This window comes from Panthera onca, chromosome C1 (genome assembly GCF_046562875.1).
Source record: "Panthera onca isolate mPanOnc1 chromosome C1, mPanOnc1 haplotype 2, whole genome shotgun sequence".
Lineage (NCBI taxonomy): Eukaryota > Metazoa > Chordata > Mammalia > Carnivora > Felidae > Panthera > Panthera onca.
In genome coordinates, this window is record NC_138346.1 from 166,264,441 (window position 1) to 166,286,001 (window position 21,561).

The 21,561-nt window shown below is 40.6% G+C and overlaps 1 protein-coding gene across 1 annotated transcript in view; it reads left to right on the forward strand.

The window, feature by feature from the left end:
• Positions 1-20,069, forward strand: part of SLC35D1 (solute carrier family 35 member D1) — a 54,717-nt gene extending 34,648 nt beyond the window's left edge. Inside the window, exon 12 of the mRNA XM_060625290.3 lies at positions 12,013-20,069. Coding sequence (XP_060481273.1) covers positions 12,013-12,121 — 109 coding nt within the window. The 3' untranslated portion in view covers positions 12,122-20,069. The remainder of the gene's footprint in view (positions 1-12,012) is intronic.
• The last annotated feature ends 1,492 nt before the right edge of the window (positions 20,070-21,561 follow it).

The following is a 21,561-nucleotide window of genomic DNA, read 5'->3' on the forward strand; positions in this document are numbered from 1 at the left end:
ATTACAAGGCTAGGGAGAATAATTGATGTACTTAGCCAGCCAAATTAGTTGCAGAGCTGGAATTAAAACCCACATGAATTTTTGTTCAAATGCTGTTTTTCATTATAGTGTGCTTTTTACCTTTTGTAGAGGAAAGCTCTACAAAACTATTATCTAATCTTTTTCACTTTTTCTCTTTAAAATGAAAATTATAGTTTTATTATTTACTTTTTTTTGAGTTCTTCCATGAGTTAATAAGTAGCCTCATAAGCTGTGGACATTATTTTTTAAATGCAAAAACCAAACTTAAAGTGGCTATCAGATTCACTTTGATCGAAATGGTGTCAGTCCATCTTTGGTGGACTGCACTTTGAAGGAAATCATTAATTGAACATATTCTTCTGTGTGTGTGTGTGTGTGTGTGTGTGTGTGTGATTCATTTACTGTTTATTGAGTGCCATTAACCATTACATGATTTTTAATTTAAAAAAAGGTAGGGAATTCACACATTCTTGTAACCCATTTTCTTATTCCACATTTTAGCCAAAAAATTTCACAGAGAAGTTGAAAGAATTTTACAACATCATCATATATTTATTACCTGAATTATACAATGAAAATTCTATGCTTATGCTTTATTACATATCTATAATTGAACTATATTCTTCAAAGATTCTGTGATTAGACCCAGATACATTTAGCTTTCCTCTACCCTGCCTAGTTTCTTTGTTGTTTTAAGAAGAGTTTAAATAGCCTTCTCTGGTGTGATTCAAATGCAAGAAGCAGGAGGTTTGCACTGGTAGCTACTTATTAGGCTTCATCCAAATTGATTCTGGGATTTAGGCGGCACTTTTTTAAATAGCTCTCCGTTGAGAGCCTGCCTGTCTTCAACTCTCCTAAAGGCTTTTTCTCCGGCAGCCACTTACTGAGTGCTCACCAAGCCCCAAAGGCAGTGGAGAAGGGAGGGAATGATTAGTGAAGGGTGGTGACAAGAGCCTGCTTCTGTACTTACTTTCCATCTGTTGCTGGAGTTGGCCTGTGGGTTTGGCCTAATGTAGCCTTTCCAGATAATGACATCATCATCTTCATAACTGCCCAGGCTAGAATTCCTAGAGTCTCTGGGACTCATCTTTGTGATTTTTTTTCTTCCATTTTAAAAGTTGTTATATGATTTGAATACAGTGAATTTCACCCCTTTTAGTTTACAGTTCTGTGAGTTTTGATAAATGGATACAGCAGTCCTGTAACTACCACCACCACATTCAAGATATAAAACAATTGTATTGCCTCTAAAATCTCCCCATGTCCCTTTGCATTGAACCTCTCCCACTACCCTCAGCCTCTGACAAAGATCTGTTTTCATCTGTGTAGTATCCAGATTGTCATGGAAAGGTAGCTCTTGGTCTGACTTCTTTTCACATCAGATACTGCATTTGAGATTCTGTGTTGCACTCTGAGATTCTGTGTTGTTACATGTATCAGTGGTTTGTAACTTTTTATTGCTGAGCATATTCTGTTATGAATATATCACAGTTTTTTATTGATTGACCAACTGAAAGACTGAAAGACATTTGGGTAGTTTCCAATTTTTAACCATTCTGTATTAGCTGTTAAAATACTTGCTTAAAAGTTTGTTTGTGAACGTAAGTTTTCATTTCACTTGGGTAAATACCTAGGAGTGGAATTCCTGGTTTGTCTGGTAAGTGTTATGTTTCATTTCCTAAGAAATTGTCAAATTATTTTCGGGGCGCCTGGGTGGCGCAGTCGGTTAAGCGTCCGACTTCAGCCAGGTCACGATCTCACGGTCCGTGAGTTCGAGCCCCGCGTCAGGCTCTGGGCTGATGGCTCAGAGCCTGGAGCCTGTTTCCGATTCTGTGTCTCCCTCTCTCTCTGTCCCTCCCCCGTTCATGCTCTGTCTCTCTCTGTCCCAAAAATAAATAAACGTTGAAAAAAAAAAAAATTAAAAAAAAAAAAAGAAATTGTCAAATTATTTTCAAAAATGTCTGGGGGCGCCTGGGTGGCGCAGTCGGTTAAGCGTCCGACTTCAGCCAGGTCACGATCTCGTGGTCCGTGAGTTCGAGCCCCGCGTCAGGCTCTGGGCTGATGGCTCGGAGCCTGGAGCCTGTTTCCGATTCTGTGTCTCCCTCTCTCTCTGCCCCTCCCCCGTTCATGCTCTGTGTCTCTCTGTCCCAAAAATAAATAAAAAACGTTGAAAAAAAAAAAAAATTTAAAAAATGTCTGTAACATTTTGCATATCTCTCAGCCATGTATGATGTACTATGCTGTTTGCTCCACATCCCAGCCCTTGGTATTCTAGACATTCTAATAGATCTGTAGTGGTTTCTCATTGTGGTTTTACGTGCTGTAGTGATTCATGATGTTGAACATCTTTTCATGTGTTTGTTTTCCATCTGTATATATTCTTTAGTAAAGTAGCTGTTCAGATATTTTGCCCATTTAAAAAAAAATTTTTTTTTAACGTTTTACTTATTTTTGAGACAGGGAGAGAGAGAGCATGAACAGGGGAGGGTCAGAGAGAGGGAGACACAGAATCTGAAACAGACTCCAGGCTCTGAGCAAGCTGTCAGAACAGAGCCCGACGCGGAGCTCGAACTCACGGACCGCAAGATCATTACCTGAGCCGAAGTCGGCCACTTAACCGACTGAGCCACCCAGGCGCCCCTATTTTACCCATTTTTTAAAAATTGGGTTGTTTTCTTAAGTTTTTTTGTTTTTTGAAGATTTTATTTTTAAGTAATTTCTGTACCCAACATGGGACTTGAACCTGCAACCTTGAGATCAAGAGTCACGAGCTCTACTGACTGAGCCAGCCAGGCGCCCTTTGTTTTCTTAAATTTTCAGAGTTCTTTATTTATTATGGATACAAGTTTCTTATCAGATATGTGATGTACAAGTATTACTTCCCAGTCTGTGGCCTGTCTTTTCATTTTTCTAATACTCTCTTTTGAAGAAGAAAATTTTTAAGGCTATTTTATCAGTTTTTCTTCTATGAGTTATGCTTTCAGTGTTAGGTATCTAAGAAATCTTTGCCTAACCCCAAGGTTACAAAGATTTTTCCTCTTACGTGTCCGAGAAGTTTTATACTGCTTTCGGTTTTACAATTAGGTATGTAGCTCACTTTTGGATTAATTTTTATATACTGTGTGAAATCTAGATGAAAAGTTCTTTTTATTGTGTGTGTGTGTGTGTATGTGTGTGTGTGTGTGTGTGTGTTAATATAGATATCCAGTTCTAGTACCTTTTATTGCAAATGTACTTTCTCTGTTGAATTGCCTAATTCTTTGTAACACTCTTTTGAAGTTCTTTTATTATCACTATTTTATAAATGAAGAGGCTGAGGCCTAGAGAGGTTAAGTAAGTTGAATGTATTCTGAAGTTATGCATTGAGTGTGTCTGTATGCGAGGCATTGTGTTCTAGAGAGACATGGTACATTCCCTTGTAGATCTGCCAAGGTCACATAATTAGTAAGACATGTCACAAGGATTTTAACCCAGATGGATTAGACTCCAGAGTCACCAAGTTCTCATTCCTGAATGCATTTATCATTCAGAAAATGACTAAATAATTACAATGTAGCCTAGTAAACCATATATGTGTCCATCACCATTTTAGATTTTCGGCTATTTGAGGGCAGAAATCACTTGTCTTATTTCCAGTTATGCCAGTATTTATCAGTGTCTGGGCCATAATAAGCATTCAGCTAGTACTAATAACAAAATACTGGCCAGTATTTAAAAAAAATTTTTTTTTAAGTTTACTCATTATTGAGAGACAGAGGGAGACAGAGTATGAGCATGGGAGGGACAGAGAGAAGGGGAGACACAGAATCTGAAGCAGGCTCCAAGCTCTGGGCTGTCAGCACAGAGCCCAACGCAGCCCTCGAACTCATGAGCTGTGAGATCATGACCTGAGCCGAAGTCAGACGCTTAACCAACTGAGCCACCCAGGTGCCTGCTGGCCAGTATTTTTTATGTGTACTAGAACTGAGCATTGTCCTAACTACGTATACTTAGTCTCTGTAACAGCTCTATGAGATAGATGCTGTGAATATTCCATTTCACAGAGAGGCTAGAAACTTGCCCCATATTACCCAGCTGGCAAGTTTTCAATCCATGATTTGCCTTCCAGGTCTTCATTCTTAACTATAGTCTATAAATAGTGGATACATGAATGGATTACTTTTATTTTCATATTCCTTCATGATATGCCATACATACTGGTTAAGTCAGCCTTCTTTAGTGTAATAAAACTCATTTTGTAGCTTCTGAGGCCACCCTAGGGTCTGCATAGTCTCTGGCACGGGGCATGGTAAAGCTCAGAGTCTAGCCCCACAGTTATTCCTGGGGATTTTAGTCTAGCTACCTCTGCCCAGCACCCGAATCTTCTATTCCCTCATTTTGAATTCCTTTGCTTGTTTCTTTAGAAGGATGAGTTGCTTCTCAATTTCAGACTGCTTCTCCTCCTGTATAATTTCATCTTAGTAGATTCTATTTTGGTTCCAGACTTCTCCTGAAGGACATGAGCTTTTCCTTTGCTTAGGGATTTTCTCACTTGGGGAGAGAGAAGGACATGTTTTGTATTATCAGTTAGTTGCTGCTGATGTAATATCCACCAGGCTATTTGTAGAGTTATATAACTGGCATTTATGGCACTAGAATAATTTGGACTTTTGAATAGGATCCAGGGAGGTTGGCTAGCCCTTGGTTATATCATAATTCCTGACAGAAGAACACTGAAATGGAATATTGCAAAAAATCTGTGTTCTCTACCAGTACTGCCACTAGCTCTTTATAATTCACCTTTCACAGCTTTAGTTTTCTTGCTCTCGGTTTTTGAAATCAAGTTGTCTATCCCGATACTGTCACTAAACTTTTCCACAGTCCTTAGGAACTGTGCCACATGCTCTCGGTAGGCCTGAAGTTATTTTACAGGAGACTTAGGACATTTGAAGGAACCTCCTCCAGGTGTGGAAAACACGTAAAATATGTTATCCTTTTAGTTCTGATGGGAGCCTCCACCTACATTTTAAAGATTTTTAAGAGGCAGAAAAGAAAAAGGAGTATAGATGTAGGGTAGAAAATGATGGATATGCTTAAGAGCACCTGGGTGGCTACGTTGTTAAGCATCTGACTTCGGGTGAGGTCATGATCTCACGGTTTGTGAATTTGATCCCAACATTGGGTGAACTCGAGGCATGCTTCAGGTGAGCAGGAGTCCCCACTTTGGGTAAGCACGAGCCCCACTTCGGGTGAGCCCCGCTTCTCTCTTTCTCTCTCTCTCTTTCCACCTTCTTCTCTCTCCCTCTTCCCCTCCTGGGATTCTCTCTCTCTTTCTTTGCCCCTCGCTCACTTGTGCCCTCTCTCTCAAAAAAAAAAAAAAAAAAAAGATGGATATGCTTAAGCAGTTTGGACTCAGCCCCAAGTTGAGGAATAGTATGAAAGGAAAAAAAATTTTTTTGGAACGGGAGAAGGGCATTTCTCTTACATATTTGGAAAGAGCTAACAGTAAACAGTGAGAATAGATAGAAAACAAGTTTTTAGGCTTATATTCTTTTTTATTTTTCCATAACATTTTTTAGTTCAGACTCTTAAAAAAAAACTATCTATGTGGGGCTTCCCTAGAATTCTGAGTATTTCCTTAATTCATATCAGTTAATGAAACAAATAATATCTATGTCAAGGCCCATGAGTTCCAAACAACAGCACAACAGGATTTAAGAGCCTTTTTTCTAAATTTACTCCTGGGCAAATTCCTAAAACTCCTAGGCAGATGAATTGGTTCACATCCTGGCCAGACATCGGTGACTAAGGTACTTCTATTTTTAAAGTATGTGCACAGACCGATACTTATCCTCATGTAGAAAGGATATAAACATGCATCTGGAAAGGCAGCAGATAGGGACTTAATGTTTGTTGAGTGCCTGGTATATGATGCCACCTTTACAGTGCCATCTCATTTAATCATCTCCCAGTTCACATGATAATGCAATACTCAGGGAAAATAATTCATCCAAGGGCACACAGCTGCCATAGTGAGAAGCAGAACTGAGATTCTCACCCTGGTTTGACTATAAAAATCTTCCCTATGATTTAGCCATGTGAGGGACATGGGATAAGAGATTAAATGACCCCTCTTTGTTTTGAACATTCCTAAAGCTGCCTTGTTTACCTCCTGCCTTACCACTGATTTGTCTTTATTCTTCTGTCTTCTTTGGCAAGCAGAGTAAGAATCAGAATTATTGAACCCAGTCTATAAATATGTTAAAGAAAGTGATGACTTAGTGTTTGCAAAGCCATAGATTAATTTTTATCTTCATGGAATTTATAATCTAGCTGGGAAGATTTATTTCCTTATTAACAAATGTATGGTAGGTACCTACCAAACTTTGTTTTAGGCAATGGGGGTAGAGCTGTTATCAAAACTGTTTAAAATTGTTGCCCTTCGTGGAGTTTTCCTTCTAGTAGAGGAGACAAAAAATGAATTACAATACAGTGAGTAAAATATTTGTTGGTGGTAAATGTTAATAACTGTGATGATAAATAGTAATGGAGAAAAGGCAAGGAAGGGGGATGAGGAGTACTGCAGGGAATAGGGTTACATTTTGTGTCAATACCTAAAAAAGGGAGGGGATGAGCCACATCAGTTTCTGGAGAGAAGAACAAGTAAAAAGACCCTGAAGTGGGAGTGTTGTGGTGTGTTCAGGGAACATGGGAGGCCAGTGTGATGGCAGTAGAGTGAATGAGATGAGATGAGCCATAGAGGTAGTGGGGTGGAGTGATTGAGGACTACTTTTAAGAGAGAGGAAGACAGAGGGTTTTGATTAAACAAATGACATGATCTGATTTAGTTTTAACGGAATTACTTTGCCTACTATGTTGAGATTAGGTGGAATGAGGAAGGAAAGTATGAAATGATTAACACCAATGCCTTTCATTCATGTAGGAATCATAAGGCATTTATAATAACATTTGGTATTTATATGGTCTTAATAACAGCCATGAGGAGACACTTCTGCACATTCTCATGAGAGCTTTCAGCAGCTGTCATCACACAAGTGTCACAGAGTAGCTGTTTAGACTGGTACCTCTCACAAAGGCTATGGTTGTCTTCCTGGAAGACTTAATAGAAGAAAGGACAGTTAGGTAAGTAAGGCCTTGAGCCATAGGTAGGATTTGGAGAGATGGAAAACAGAAGTGTACATATTCCAGCCATTGAGTGCTGCATGAGCAAACAAAGGCGTGGAGCTGGAAATGCAGATGTTGGATGGGAGACTGGGAGGGTGGGCAGTAGGTACTCCATAAGACGGATTTCACAAGGGCACTACTGGAAAAGTGGGCCAGCACTTGAGTGAGTGACGAAGGAGGAATACCCAGCTTGAGAAATACTGTGAGAGTTACTACTGACCCACAGATAGTAGGGGTTTGCTTACTCAATACAGTTAAGGCCTCTTTGGGATGACCAAAGACAAAGAGGCCTTACTATATGTAGGACTCCTTGATTTTCTGGGTGAACGGGTGTGCAGCCATGAAGATGAGGAAAAGCAGCAACTGGCAAAATCTGGTTCTTCTTTTCGGCAGTATTCGCTCCTGGTGTGCCTTGACATTTTGACTTTTATCCCTATTGGGTGTCTATTGTGTCCCAATGAATGTTTTGAAATGATCTATTGTCCTGTTACATAATTTAAATATAGAATCTAAGTTATATAATTAACATGTAATTTTAGATAGCTTATTGTTACATAAATTATATAATTAAATTCTCACTTCAATCCTGTAAGAGTGGTATTCTGATCACCATTTCACAGATGGGCTCATTTCACAGAGCTGAGGCTCTGAGAGTTTAAGTAACTTGTCCCACATCACAGAGCTTTGTAACGTTTATTCATTTTTGAGAGACAGAGCATGAGCGGGGAAGGGGCAGAGAGAGAGGGAGACACAGAATCTGAAGCAGGCTCCAGGCTCTGAGCTGTCAGCACAGAGCCTGATGCAGGTCTTGAATTTACAACCTGTGAGATCATGACCTGAGCCAAAGTCAGATGCTTAACCGACTGAGCCACCCAGGCGCCCCATCACAGAGCTTCGTAAATGTCATAGTCAACAATTATGTGGTTTTTATTCAATCCTGTGTCACCTCTGTGCTTCTCTCTGTTCAGATTGGAAAGCTCTGGAAGGTGATATATATACAGAGGCAACACAGCTCTGCTTTACTTGGCTGGTGAGAAAGATGAAAAAGGGCTCCCGGGAGCTGCTATGTGGGGAGTTGACATGGGTGTAGGAAGAATATACCCAGAGGTCCAGTTTTAATTCTTTGGCAGGAATTACTATATGTTAGGAAATGGCAGTAAAAATCAAACTGCCTTGGCTCATAGGCTTGGGTATAAATTGACCTATTTTACATGTGGAATACAGAAGGCAGCATCTAGTCTGGGAGGCAGAGCTACATGGCTAAACACATGAGCAGATATGTCAGCCACAAAGGGAGATGGACATAGTCTGGACCTTAGGACTCTTGCTCTCTGGCCATGGAGTTGCTATATGGAAGGCATTTTTAGCATATATTTGTAGAGTGGATATCTAATTGTCTCAGGCTAGTAAATATGTCTGGAGCTGTAAGTCTAGAAGAGATAGATTGTGTTTGTGTGGCTTTGGAAGATCAGAAGTGGCCAGAGCAGAGGTGGCACTGTTCACTTTTCCAGCCTGTCTTGCAGTATTCTAACTAGACCCTGTCTGTAGTGCATTGGAGCCTTGTCTTTTTCTTCTGTTTATCTCCTGGCTCTGTCACAGCATGTTGAGTGAATTAATGGTAGTGCTGTGATCTGAATATTAGGCAAGTGGAAGATTGCTTGAGATTTAAAAAAGTGAATCTTTAGGATGGTCAAATATATAAATAACAAATCCAGAGTATCAGAGGTCGTCATATTTAATGTGAATATTTATGGAGCCAATAGGTTGAGAAGTTTTTTGTGTAAAGTATTAGAAGATACTAATTCCAAACCATTTGGTAGTGATGTATCAAGATTCATATAGATGCGCATCTGGCCTGTTTCCCTTTCTTTTTTCACCATCCTCTTCTTCCCTTCCTCCCAGTTTCCCTGCGTTCCCAAAGTGCATCTCCCCTCTGAGTCTAGGAGTAGCAGAGCTGACAGGGAAAGAGCGAGTAGGGAATATATATTTTCTGATTGTTTACCATGTGCCAAGATTAGGGCCTGGTTCTTTATGCAAGTTATCTCACTTTATCTGCAAACAAGCCTAGAGAGATAGTATTACTCTTATTAATACAGAAATAGAATCTCAGATAAATTAATAAATTTGCCAAGGGGCACAAAGCTGGCAGTATATTCAAGATTTGAACCAAGACCTAACTCCACAAAGTCCATGTCTTTTCTTTTTTTTTTTTTTTTTCTAAATTTTTTAACGTTTTATTTATTTTTGAGACAGAGAGAGACAGAGCATGAATGGGGGAGGGGCAGATAGAGAGGGAGACACAGAATCAGAAGCAGGCCCCAGGCTCTGAGCCATCAGCCCAGAGCCCGATGCGGGGCTCGAACTCACGGACCGCGAGATCGTGACCTGAGTTGAAGTCGGATGCTTAACCGACTGAGCCACCCAGGCGCCCCTCCATGTCTTTTCATTACACTAGCTATGCTAGAGATATAGGGTCCAGGCCTCATCCTTACGGTGATTCCGTAGTATTCCAGGGTATTCTTTGTCTTCTTCAATCCTACACTGCTCCATTACTTCCGTCCAGGTGAAATCAGCTTAATATAAAAATCAAATTGTGGGAGGGGGGATGGGCTAAATGAGTAAGGGGCATTAAGGAATCTACTGAAATCATTGCTTCACTATATACTGACTAATTTGGATGTAAATTTTAAAAAATAAAAAGTGAAGTTAAATCAATCAATCAATCAATAAACTTGTATAAAAAGAAAAAAAGGAAAAAAAGATTGTCTTGACAGGAAAAATAAAGCATTGTTATATTGAGGTTGTCCTGGGAGGGGGAACCCAGATGACAGGATGTTGTGAGTTCAGATGGGGCTGGAGGCCGAGGGAAATTGCCTGTCATGGAGATGTGCATGTGAACCTCAGAGAATTTTAGCTTCAGTCAGGAAGGCTATAGTAAGCCATCTCTGTGGGTCCTAGCCCAGCTACCAGGGAAATCATCTACTTGATGCACTAGAAAACCTGAAACGATTCTAGAAGAGTCTGAGAGATCAAACTCTTAAAAAAAAAAAAAAAAAAAAAGGAAAGAAAGAAAAGAAATGGAAAAAACACTAGATGAAGGAAAAGATGAAGCTCTATGAAACTGGCACAAAGATTCGGTTCGTGAGGGTCTGGAGTTTCTTTGGGCCATCACAGATACTCAGTTAAGCAGTTATTTACTGTATTGCTACAAAGTGTCAGGCCTGTGCAAGGGACTTTGTAGAGCTCAGAGTAAGGCTTCGGAAATATATAGGCTTATGGGAACAAAATAAGGACTGGTATCTCTTCTATCAAGTGGAGCATGGGCCATAAGGGAGGAAGCTGTTTCAGTGGAGAAAATCAGAGGGATACGGGTTTTATTCTGGTCCATTATTAGGATGCTTTGTGACCCTCAGCAAGTTATCTTATGACTCTGGAACTCAGTTTCTTCATCTGTAAAATGAACATTCTTGCCAGGGATATTGTACTTTGTAGGAATATTGCCATGGCAGATGTATGTTAAATGCTTGACATGGAATAGACTTTAGTAAATGGTCACAATTTAATGATTAAGTGCTGTGACTGCCTGATCTTCCTTCCTTATTTGTAGGGAGCTAGCTAGGCATTTCTCACCTTGCTGCAACTGGTATGGTGCTGGAACCCCAGAGCCCAGAGAAGAATAGAACTAATTTCAAATTAGTGGCAAGTTCATGAGTCAAGGGGTCAGGCAAAAGATGGGGGGCCCAACCCAGGACAGGCATGTCTGAAATCAGAGTCTAGGCCAGGCTGCCAGCTGGAGACCCAAAAGAGTCACAGGTGTCAGGCTTAGCAGAAGAACACATCAGAACAGTCTCTTGACATGCTCCTGAGCTCCTCTGGCTTACTTTCACTTAGTGACTGGGGCAGGAATCTGTGTATCCCGTGTGGGTTTGAAGTCCCTGCAGAGAATAGACAAGTATAATCAGTGTCCCTCATGTGCGAACCCTCCCTGGTGGTCGGTGTGGTGGACAAGTGAGGGGTATGAGAAACCAACTCATGTCAAGGGCTCAGATGATAGGTTCTCCACTGTGAACTTGATTCTAGTCAGAAAGCAGGTCTGTGAATCCCCCAGGATCTGCATGTTTACTTAATAATTGGGATGTTTTTCATTCTTACTAAAAATTACATTTCTTTGTTTTGAATAATTATTTTTGAAAATCCAGGAAATAGAAATAAAAAAGAAATCATCTCTGAACTCACTCACCATCTTTCTAGACTTTTTTCTGATGCATATCGATGTACATATTCATGTTTATGTAAATAAAATGGGATTAGACAATATTTAATGTTTTGTGAGATTATTTTTTCATTTAAGATGTCATTGCCTGTTTTCATATTATATGATTTTATGAGATACATAATATTCTATTGTGTGGATTTATATAATTCCCCGTTGGGACATTTACCCTTTATCTAATTTTTTGCTGTTATGAATTTTGTGGTAAACACTTTCTTGATAAGTCTCTGAAGATGTACACAATTCTTCCATGGAGTAGGTTGCTAGGTCAAAAGGATAAGCAGAATTCTAAGGTTTATGATTTCAACAAATTGCATTCCAGAAAGGTGGTGTAAAATTGGCACGCCTGTTGGCAGGTGTGTGCAAGCATTCATTTCCCCAGTGGATAATGCCATGATGAGGGAGCATCTCTTACTTGGTAGATGAAGATTCCATATTATCTGTTGTAATTTTACGTGCTGTTGATATATGAAGGTAGCTTCCACCCCCGTACCAGTCTCCCTTCCATGTGTCGTTCCTTCATTCCTCCCTGATGGTGGTTTTCTTTTTTGCAGCATTGCTGGGAGCCTGGTGTATTCCTACATCACTTTCTCTGAGGAACAGCTGAGCAAGCAGTCAGAGGCCAGTAACAAGCTGGACATTAAGGGGAAAGGAGCAGTATGACCCAGAGGATCGCTTCCACTACTTAGGCCCGAGCTTTTGATCAACTGAGAACACTGGCATTTCTTACACAGACACTCAGGTGTCTTGATTACAGAGAAAATACCATTCCTTTGCACTTGTACAATCTGAGGATTGATTGCTGCCTTTTAAAATTTTATGAGAGAAGCTTATAATTGACTCTATTTTAAATATGTCATTGGAATTAATTTATATCAAACTGGAAAATGTACCGGGCTTTTTAATTTATTTCTTTTATGCTGACAATGAACCATCAGTGTTTTGAAAATATTTTATTCCATAGTTTGATATCCAGGTATCCCTTAGAGCTGCATCTATAAAGTGCTCCAACTGGAGCCTCCGCATTGAAATTGTTGCTGCATATTGAGGTAGCTCAGTCTTCCTTCTACTGGAAATGCAGCCAAGTATCTAAAGTTTCTCCTTTTAGAATTTTATTTCTTAAGGATTTTTCTTCATAAGGATATTATCCCTGTATTTGCTAAAGATAACAACTTTGGCACTAAAAAACTACATGTGCCTTGAGGTTGTATTGGTTTCCATGTTGGCTCCCCTGGGAATTCATGGAATGAGCAGAGTGCATTCCTTGAAATTATGCTATTCCCTTTTTATTGTGTAAGATGGGGATGATGAAGGGATAGAGGAAGGAGGCCATCTGTATGATTCATTCATTCAGCTCAAATGTACTGGGTATGCAATATGTACCTGGCATTATGCTAAGTGCTGGGGGTGCACAGATGTTTTTGGAGGTAGTTGAATGATCTCACTCTTGCTATCATGACTGAGGGTTAAGAGAGAAAACTTAACTTTATGATCCATCCAGAAGACGCTGCGACTCTGAACAAGTCACAGAAACTTTCTTCAGTTCTTAGAAACTGCGAATCCGTAAATGGGGTTAGAAGTACCTGCCCCTACCCACCCCACAATGGTTTGCTACCATATGCTACAGTGTGAGATGACATGTATGTGAAGAGCGGCATATTGTTTATTTATTTTTTAAAAAAATTTATTATTTTTTTAAACTCTATACCCAACGTGGGGCTTCAACTCGTGATCCCAAGATCACGAGTCGTATATATGAAGAGCTATATTTTGTTGCAAACCATGCAGCTCAGCCTTCCTTCTCTGAGTGAGAATGGCAGGCAGGCAAGGTGGACGCTGTCTTTTTCCTGTGCTTCCCTCCTCTGGGTTTGGTTGCTACTCTGTTTACTCCTCTTTGAATTAATACAAGTAGGTCTTATATTTCTGAATGTATTGGTTTGAGGGGAAAGCCTTTTTAGAGGTTTTTGCATTGTCAAGGCTTAGTCTTTGTTCGGCGTGTTGCTGTTACAGCCATCACCATCCTTTCTCCTTAAATGGCGTGAGCATACCTGTGTCTTTGCATGCTGTCACCTACATCCTGTGCCCCTTGGCTTACCTTATGAGCACGTCAGCTTCTCTTGAGACCTTTGCTGCATCCTGGGAGAGCAGCTGTGAATAGGCACTGCCTAAATTGCCTCTTTGGGCAGGCAGGGGATTCACTCACACAGCCCTGTGATTTGGTGCAGAGGCATCCACCGACTTTGCGTATGAGTATCTGCACAGGCCAGTTGTGCAGTCAGTGTGCAAGAGGCTGGGTGCTTTTGCACTGGTGCACGCTAACTTCTCTTTCATTGGGTTTGGAATCCATAGGGCTCTACTGATCTAAACAGTTGGTATTTGGGTGGCTTAACAGGAGGCCTGGAAGATTTTGATTTCTTTTTATTTTTTAAAAAATTACATTGAGGTCATTTTCATATTCATGTGTTTCTTTTATTTGGGTTTGTTTTTACTAAAGCCTGACCAGTGGTATTGGGTCCCTAGAATTAATCTCACGGCCAACTTCCAGGCCAAAAGCTCCCAGGGCTCACTTTTTTCCAGGATCATCTGATCTGAGAAAATTCCACTGGGAGCATAGGATATTATCTTGTGTAAAATGATTTTTATTGTCTTTGTTTTATCAATGAGAAGACTCAGAGTAAGTGACTTGTTAATAAGTAAAAATTCATGTTTCTTCCATTGAGCCATGCTGCCATTTTCTCTGAGGAAGTGAGGAAATGGAGATGGCTGGCTGAGTCAGCCAAGGAGGCAAGTGCTTGGTTGAATTTGGAGCCTAAGAGGAATAGGCTTTGCAAATTAGGGGCAGTGATATGTCACTCTACATGCCAGAGCTTGTGTCTACCTTCCAGGCTGGCCTTGGTTGATAGATGTGGCCTGCCACTGCCTGGTTTTGGCTGGGCACAGTGGAAAGGCCTTGTGAGAGCTAATTTTATTGATTCTCTTTCTTCTTCTGTCAAATCACATGGAGGGAACTTTGATATTAGAAATCATTTGTGTTGTAGAATTTCTCATCATGAAAGGCCTTTGGCTGTGTCTGTAGCTGTTGTGCTAGAATTCCAGCAGGGGTTGAACTGCTTCTTGGGGGTCAGGTTCCTTGAAGATCTGTCATCACTCCAGGTTTGAGAAAATCATGTGTAATTACAGCCTCACTACATGCACATGACCTTAGGGCCCTCCACCTGTGCCGAACTTTCTGGCCAGACACAGTACAGCAAGTCGCAGCTTCTGCCCTGTCAATGTTCTGATTCCCTCTTTGACTACCACCAACATGTCAAGATAAGAGAAAGCAGCCTGGGGAAGTTGGAGACTGCATAGACTGGCCAGCCGTTTTTGGAGTTTTTCAGTTATGTGCAGACTTGGCTATAGTGCACTAGAGATTTACCTGGTATTCTCACATCACCCAGAGTGTCTGGGTTTTGCCCCCAGGTTGATATCTTACAAGGCAAAAATTCTATGATGTATTAACTACCTCCTGGGAGAAAGAGAGGCAGCTTTAGAGTTAAATCCTTAATTTTCCCTTTGAGACAGATGAGCTGTGATGAGAGTTTTGAAAACCCAATTCTGTATGACTAGGGGCTCCTCTTCTTGAGGTAATGACAGCAGGGTCCTTTGTGGCCCATCTGCTTTTAGTCGGTGTCAGATTGATTGTGGTCTGGTTGACCAAACTGCATGTTGCCAACATGTCAGGTGACTTTTAATTGCTTCATCTGGCTCTTGACTTTATAAGTCATTTGTAGGATCCAGTGTGGACATAGGTTTAAAATACCATGCATCTGCAAGTTTTCTGTAGTCCTGTTCTATCAAGAATCCATGGAAAGTTCAGGTCAGTAAAGCTGATACAGATTCTTCACCAAAAGAATAGTAGAGTTTCATATTTGACTGGTTTGGAATAGTGCCTAGGATTTTGGGCCTGCTTTCGTTATTATGGTTTCATCAGTGAGCAGAGATTTTTTTGAGCATCAGTCTTATGCCAGGGCATTATGCCAAGCTCTGGGGAAACCACCCTGAGAGAGCAAGGACATAGTTCTTGCTCTCAAGGAATGTATAATTCTTTAGCCAGACCCATAGTGAAAGGAGATGAAAGCAGTCAGTGATTTGTAAGTTAAGAGCTGCCTGCAGTTACCATGGATTAGGGGGTCCCACCCACCCATGAGCTGAAGCATTTTTTTAATCTAAAAGGACTTTACAACTCAAACTACTAGCTCTGAAATAAGTGCCAGACCATTAGAATTCGTGAGTGGCCTGGGTTCCTCCTCCCTCTGCTTTGCATATTGTTTCTTGCCCCATAACTGTGTACTGTATAGGAGGTACCCCTTATCCACGGTTTCCGTTTCTTCAGTTTCAGTCATCTGTGGCCAAGGAAGGTCTGGAAGCACGGGATCCTCCTTCTGACAAATCTTCAGAAGGTCAGTAGTAGCCGAATGCTAGTCACGGTGCCGCGTCATTCCCCTCCACCTCCTCAGTAGGCATCGGATCACCTCACACTGTCATGAGGGCGAGCGCGGTACCATAAGATACTTTGAGAGAGGCCACTTTCACATAACTTTTATTACAGTATATTACCATTTTTCCATTTTATTATTGTTAATCTACTGTGCCTAATTTATAAATTAAACTTTATCATAGGTATGTATGTGTAGGAAAAAACATGTGTAGGGTTCGGTACTATCTGTGGTTTCAGGCATCCACTAGGGGTCTTGGAACGTATCCCCTGTGAATAAGGGGGTACCTCTGTATTGGTTCCTCCTTATGAACAAGGCTGTAATTGATTTTTCCCTCCTTGAGGGAAAAATAGTAATATTCACAGTAAGTGAGACAATGGATGCGAAACCACTGAGCACAATGCCCTAGTACGTGTTAGGCACTCAGCAAGTGTTGTTACTGTCACTATTTCATGGTGAGGCTGGAAGCAAACTAGATTCTTAATCTGTGCTCCTTAAATGCTGGAGGCCTGGGCAATGTGTGTATTTCTTGAAAAATGTGACCCTTTATTTCATTGCCTCTAGAGCGCTTAAATAACAGTAGTCTTCCTTTTTTAAATACTTACTGGATATAATTGTGGCCATTATGTGATGCCACATGTGATGGGATTCCACCTGTTTTTAAAAAGGAACAAAATTACTTCTATTTTGATGGTGAATTTCAAAACAGAAAAAAATATTTTTATCTTCACCTCAGAATGGTGATTCAGTTAAAACTTTCCCAGTTGCTCCTCTGCAGACCAGACTTGCCTTCTTCCTTGCTCCACACTGCCTGTGCATCCACGTTTATCTCAGTTGTTGGTGCTTATAGATCTTTGGCATCATCACCTGTCTTCTAGCTCTTACCTTTAAAGGGGTGCCACTTCGTGACAGGATGAAAAGATATTCAATGGTGGGTTTTTTTAAGCTTTCTTTTTTGAGTTACTTTTAAAAAAAGAAATCTACTGGTTAGATTTATTGTCTCACAAAAATGTTTTTAGAGATTATTTTGTTCATAAGTGTTTCTTTCTCATGCTGATGATCAACTGATTTTTTTGTCTACAAATGTTGGCCTATCATAGTATTTTTTTCAATACAGATCCTATTTACCAAATGACCATTTTAGTGGTTTTAAAAGGTACTAAGGATTGAGATGTGTAAATCAGGTGACCTAAACATGAAAATTATGTGCCTAAATATTTTTGTAAAGGTGTCAAATAAATACTTTTTCCTGAACACATGTATTAAAATTCCTTTCTAAGTGCAAAGAGCCATTAAGTCTGCCCACATTCAAGAGGATGGCTTCCAGTTAGTTGATTGAAACCTAGTAATAAAATGGTTTGCCATTGTGATATATAATAGAAATTTATATTTGGTCTTTGTCCCTGTTCCTCCTGGCACATAGCTTCCAAGACTCTTGTACTTTATAAGCGCTATAAGAGTATCTTTTTTTGTTATATTTAGTTTTGTTCCCAGTTGTTGAAATAGTTCTGTAGCCATAAAGATGAAATGAGTATCTTTTATTTTTCATAATGAGCCTCTTTTAACCAACTGCACCTGACTTTGTTAAGGACGGGTGGGGGCTGGTTGTGGGGGGAACCAACCATGGCAATTTGGGTTGTGAGCTTTCAGGCTCCTTGCCCTACCCGCCTAGGTGAAGGGGAGAGGGACTGGAGGTTAAATCAATCGCCAATGACCAGTGATTTAATCATGTCAACATAGTGAAGACTCCATAAAAATCCCTGAACTACGAGGTTTGGACAGCTTCCAGGTTGCTGAATGCATGGAGGTGCTGGGAGGGTGGTGCGTCTGGAGGGGACAGGGGTGGCCCACACTCTTGCCACACACCTTGCCCTATGTATGCCTCTCTTCCATCTGGCTGTTCCTGAGTTACGTCCTTTTGTAGGAAACCAGTAGTTTAGTAAATGAACTGTTTTCCTGAGTTCTGTGAACAACTCTAACAAAGTATTCAAACCTGAGGGGGAGGTCCTGGGAACCTTGATTTATAGCTGATTGGTCAGACATACAGGTTAACAACATGGACTTGTGATTTGCTTTGGAAAGGGGTGGGGGAGGTGACCGACAGATGGGACTGAGCCTGGGAGTCTTGTGGGGCTGCCAGCTCCAGAGCGAGTCAGAACTGGGTAGTAGTTAACCCAACTAGTGTTGCAGATCTGTTTGGTAAATAGTGAGTAGAGTATTGAGAGAAGACACAGGAAAAATTTTTGCTTTAAGCCACACAAGTATTTTGTATGACTCACACGTATGATTAAATATCTGTCTCTGGCACAGTTGTGGTAATTTCAAAAGAAAGAAATGCTAATCTTTCTACTTTTAAAATATTTCATCTGCTTAATCAGGAGTCTAAGCCTCTGAATAGCTTTACCGGGACATAACCCCAAAATAAAATATGCTCATCAAGAGAGGCATTTTGGTACAGGCAAGCTCAACTGAATTACGAGTACATGAAGGCTTTAAAAAAGATTGTGACAAAATACCTATAGCATGAAATTTACCATCTTAACCATTTTTAAGTGTACAGTTCAGTAGTATTAAGTCTATTCACATTGTTGTGCAACCAGTCTCCTGAGTTTTTCATCTTGAAAAACTGAAATCCGTGCCCATTAAACAGTTCCCCATTTCCCTCTTTGTTCCGGCCCTGGGCAACCACCGTTCTACTTTCTGTCTATGAATTTGGCTACTGTAGAAAACCTCATATAAGTGAAATCATACAGCATTTATTTGTCTTTTTGCTACTGGCTCATTTCACATAACGTAATGTCCTTGAGGTCCATCCATATTGTAGCATGTTGTCATAGTTTCTTTCCTTTTTAAGGCTGAATAATATTCTATTGTGTGTATATAGCACATTTTATTTATCCATTCATCCATTGATGGACACTGGGTTGCTTCCACTCTTGGCATTGTAAATAATACTGCAAAAAGTGGGTGTCTTAATCAGTTTTGACTGCTCTAAAAAATGACTGTAGAATGAGTGGCTTAAACAACAAACATATATTCTCACCTTGGAGAAGAAGCTGGAAAGTTCAAGATCAGAGTGCTTGCAGATCGTGCGTCTGGTAAGAGCCTGCTTCCTGGTTTGTGGAATATCCATCTTCTCTTATCCTCACATGGTGGAGAGCAGAGAGGAAGCTTTGTCTTGCCTCTTCTTATAGGGCACTAATCCTATCGTGAGGGCTCCACCTGTACGACCTAATTACCTCCTGAAAGCCCCATCTCCAAATATCATCACATTGGGGATTAGGGTTTTAACATAAGATTTTCGTTCAGATTCTCTGTCTTCCTCTCTCTCTGCCCCTCCCCTGTTCATGCTCTGTCTCTCTCTGTCTCAAAAATAAACGTTAAAAAAAATTAATTAAAAGATTTTGGGGTAACACAGACTCTACAGTGATGTGTGCAGATATGTTTTCTTTTGAAATTACTGGGTCATACAGTAATTCAATTGTTATTATTATTTTTTTGAGGAACTCCCATACTGTTTTCTGTTGTGGTTGCACATTTTACATTCCAACCTGTGTGCACAAGGGTCCCAATTTCTTCACATCCTTGGTAACGTTTACTTTGTTTTACTGAAAATAGCCAGCCTAGTGTTTGTGAGGTGATCATATTGTGGTTTTGATTTGTATTTTCCTAATGATTAGTGGTGTTGAGTATCTTTTCATATGCATGTTGGCCATTTATATGCATTTTTTTGGAGAAATGTCTACTCAAGTCCATTTTTTTAATTGGACTTTTTGTTGATTTGTCATTCTTTGTATATTCTAATTTCAACCCTTTATAAAATATATTATTTGCAAATATTTTCTTATCCGTAGGTTGCCTTTCATTCTTGTTGTATCCTTTGATGCAGTTTTAAATTTTGATGTAGTGCAGTTTATCTATTTTTACTTCTGTTGACTGTGCTTTGTCCATTGTCATGAAGCTTTTCCCCTATGTTTTTTTCTTCAAGGAGTTTTGTAAAATTACGTCGTGCATTTAAGTCTTATATCCATTTTTAGTTTTTGTATGTGGTAGAAAGTCAGGGTCTAACTCCATTCTTTTGCATGTTAGTATTTAGTTTTATTGACACCATTTGTTGAAGAGACTGCCCTTAAGGCAGGTTTTAAAAATCCTCTTAGAATTTGACTTTCTAATTTGTGAGTTATATGCTCTTTCATTCAGCCCCTTGCTGGTTTCTTGTCTCAACATAGCTTCCCTGCACAGGGCTGTCATTATCGGAGACCGCCACAGAAGAGGCACTGCTGACAGGAGCAAAGCACAGGGCTGGTGCCTTCATGTATCCATAGCAGGTGAGCAGTTACTGGGTACTCCCAGGACTTCCCTACAGCTCTCATCACATCAACCGTTCATCCCTCCGTCAAGCTAGACCAAGCTCACTGGGGCTGGCACCCAGGCCCCCAGCAGAGGTCTGACACAACCATATTTAACAAATGAAGCCGAGTGAAGTAAATCGTTCCATGTGGTTGTGAAACCCACATTCAGACCCCGGTCAGCTGGACTCAGGAGACTTTTGCTCTTCACCACCATGTTAGGTTCTTGTCTCGCTTTGTCTGCTTGTGATAGACTTGGTGGTACCAAGCTCGTCATCACTATATTCCCGTCAAATGCTATTCTTCTTCCAGAATTCATATACCATGGATTTGAAGCTTAGGCATGAGCCGGTAGCTGGTTAAATCTGAGAAGGCAAAGCAGACAGGCCTTTCCAGTTGTGCTGATGGGGCCCTCTTGTGGCAGCGGCTGCCACTGGGGGAATAAATGATGGCACGCAGTGTGCATGAGAAGCAATTATTTACTGAGGGCCTACTGTGTTCCTTCATGGAGTCAGGCCTTTGTTATTTCTTTTCATATTACAGTACTGTTGCACGACTAGTGGCTTAGGCAAAGCTCAGGGGTTTGTCCAGCTTCCCTCAGCTGATAAATTTAAATCTGGACTTTAATTCCTAAACCTTTTCTTCCCAAAGAATTCCAGATAACATCCCTCTATTAGGAGAATGCAGAAGAAGGATTTCATCAAGAGTTGCCTCATCATGTGTGCTTATCCTTCAGGTAATTTTTTCAATGAATATTTTTGAGGACAGTATCTACAAATGATGATGGAATCATGAAACTGAGGTAATTGTAAGAATGTGGGGGAGGAATATCATCCTAAGAATGGTAGGAAAAATTTCCTTGGAGAAATGGTATTTGAGCTTTCCTGAAGGACACCTAGTATTGAACTGAGGAAATGTTGGAGGGGACAGCCCTCGAGCACTTCAGGGCCAGTGTATCTGCTTCTGTCTGGAATGCATCCCTGTTTAATGTCTTTCCAGCAAATGCCCTCCTCTCTGTGGGCCTTCCCTGACCAGCCTCTCTGAGATTGCACTCCACCACTGTCCGTATTTCCCTCCTGTGCTTTCTCTTGGCAGCATGTGTCTCTTGATGAGGTGTAAGCTTTATGAAGGCACAGATGTTGGTCTGTTTTGCTCACTGCAGTGTCCCTGGCACCTAGAAAGAATAGCGCTGGGCACACTGTGGGTACACATTCCCAAATGAATACCTCTAGACAAGAGTACCTGACTAATGGCTACATTTTTAAAGCATAGCAAG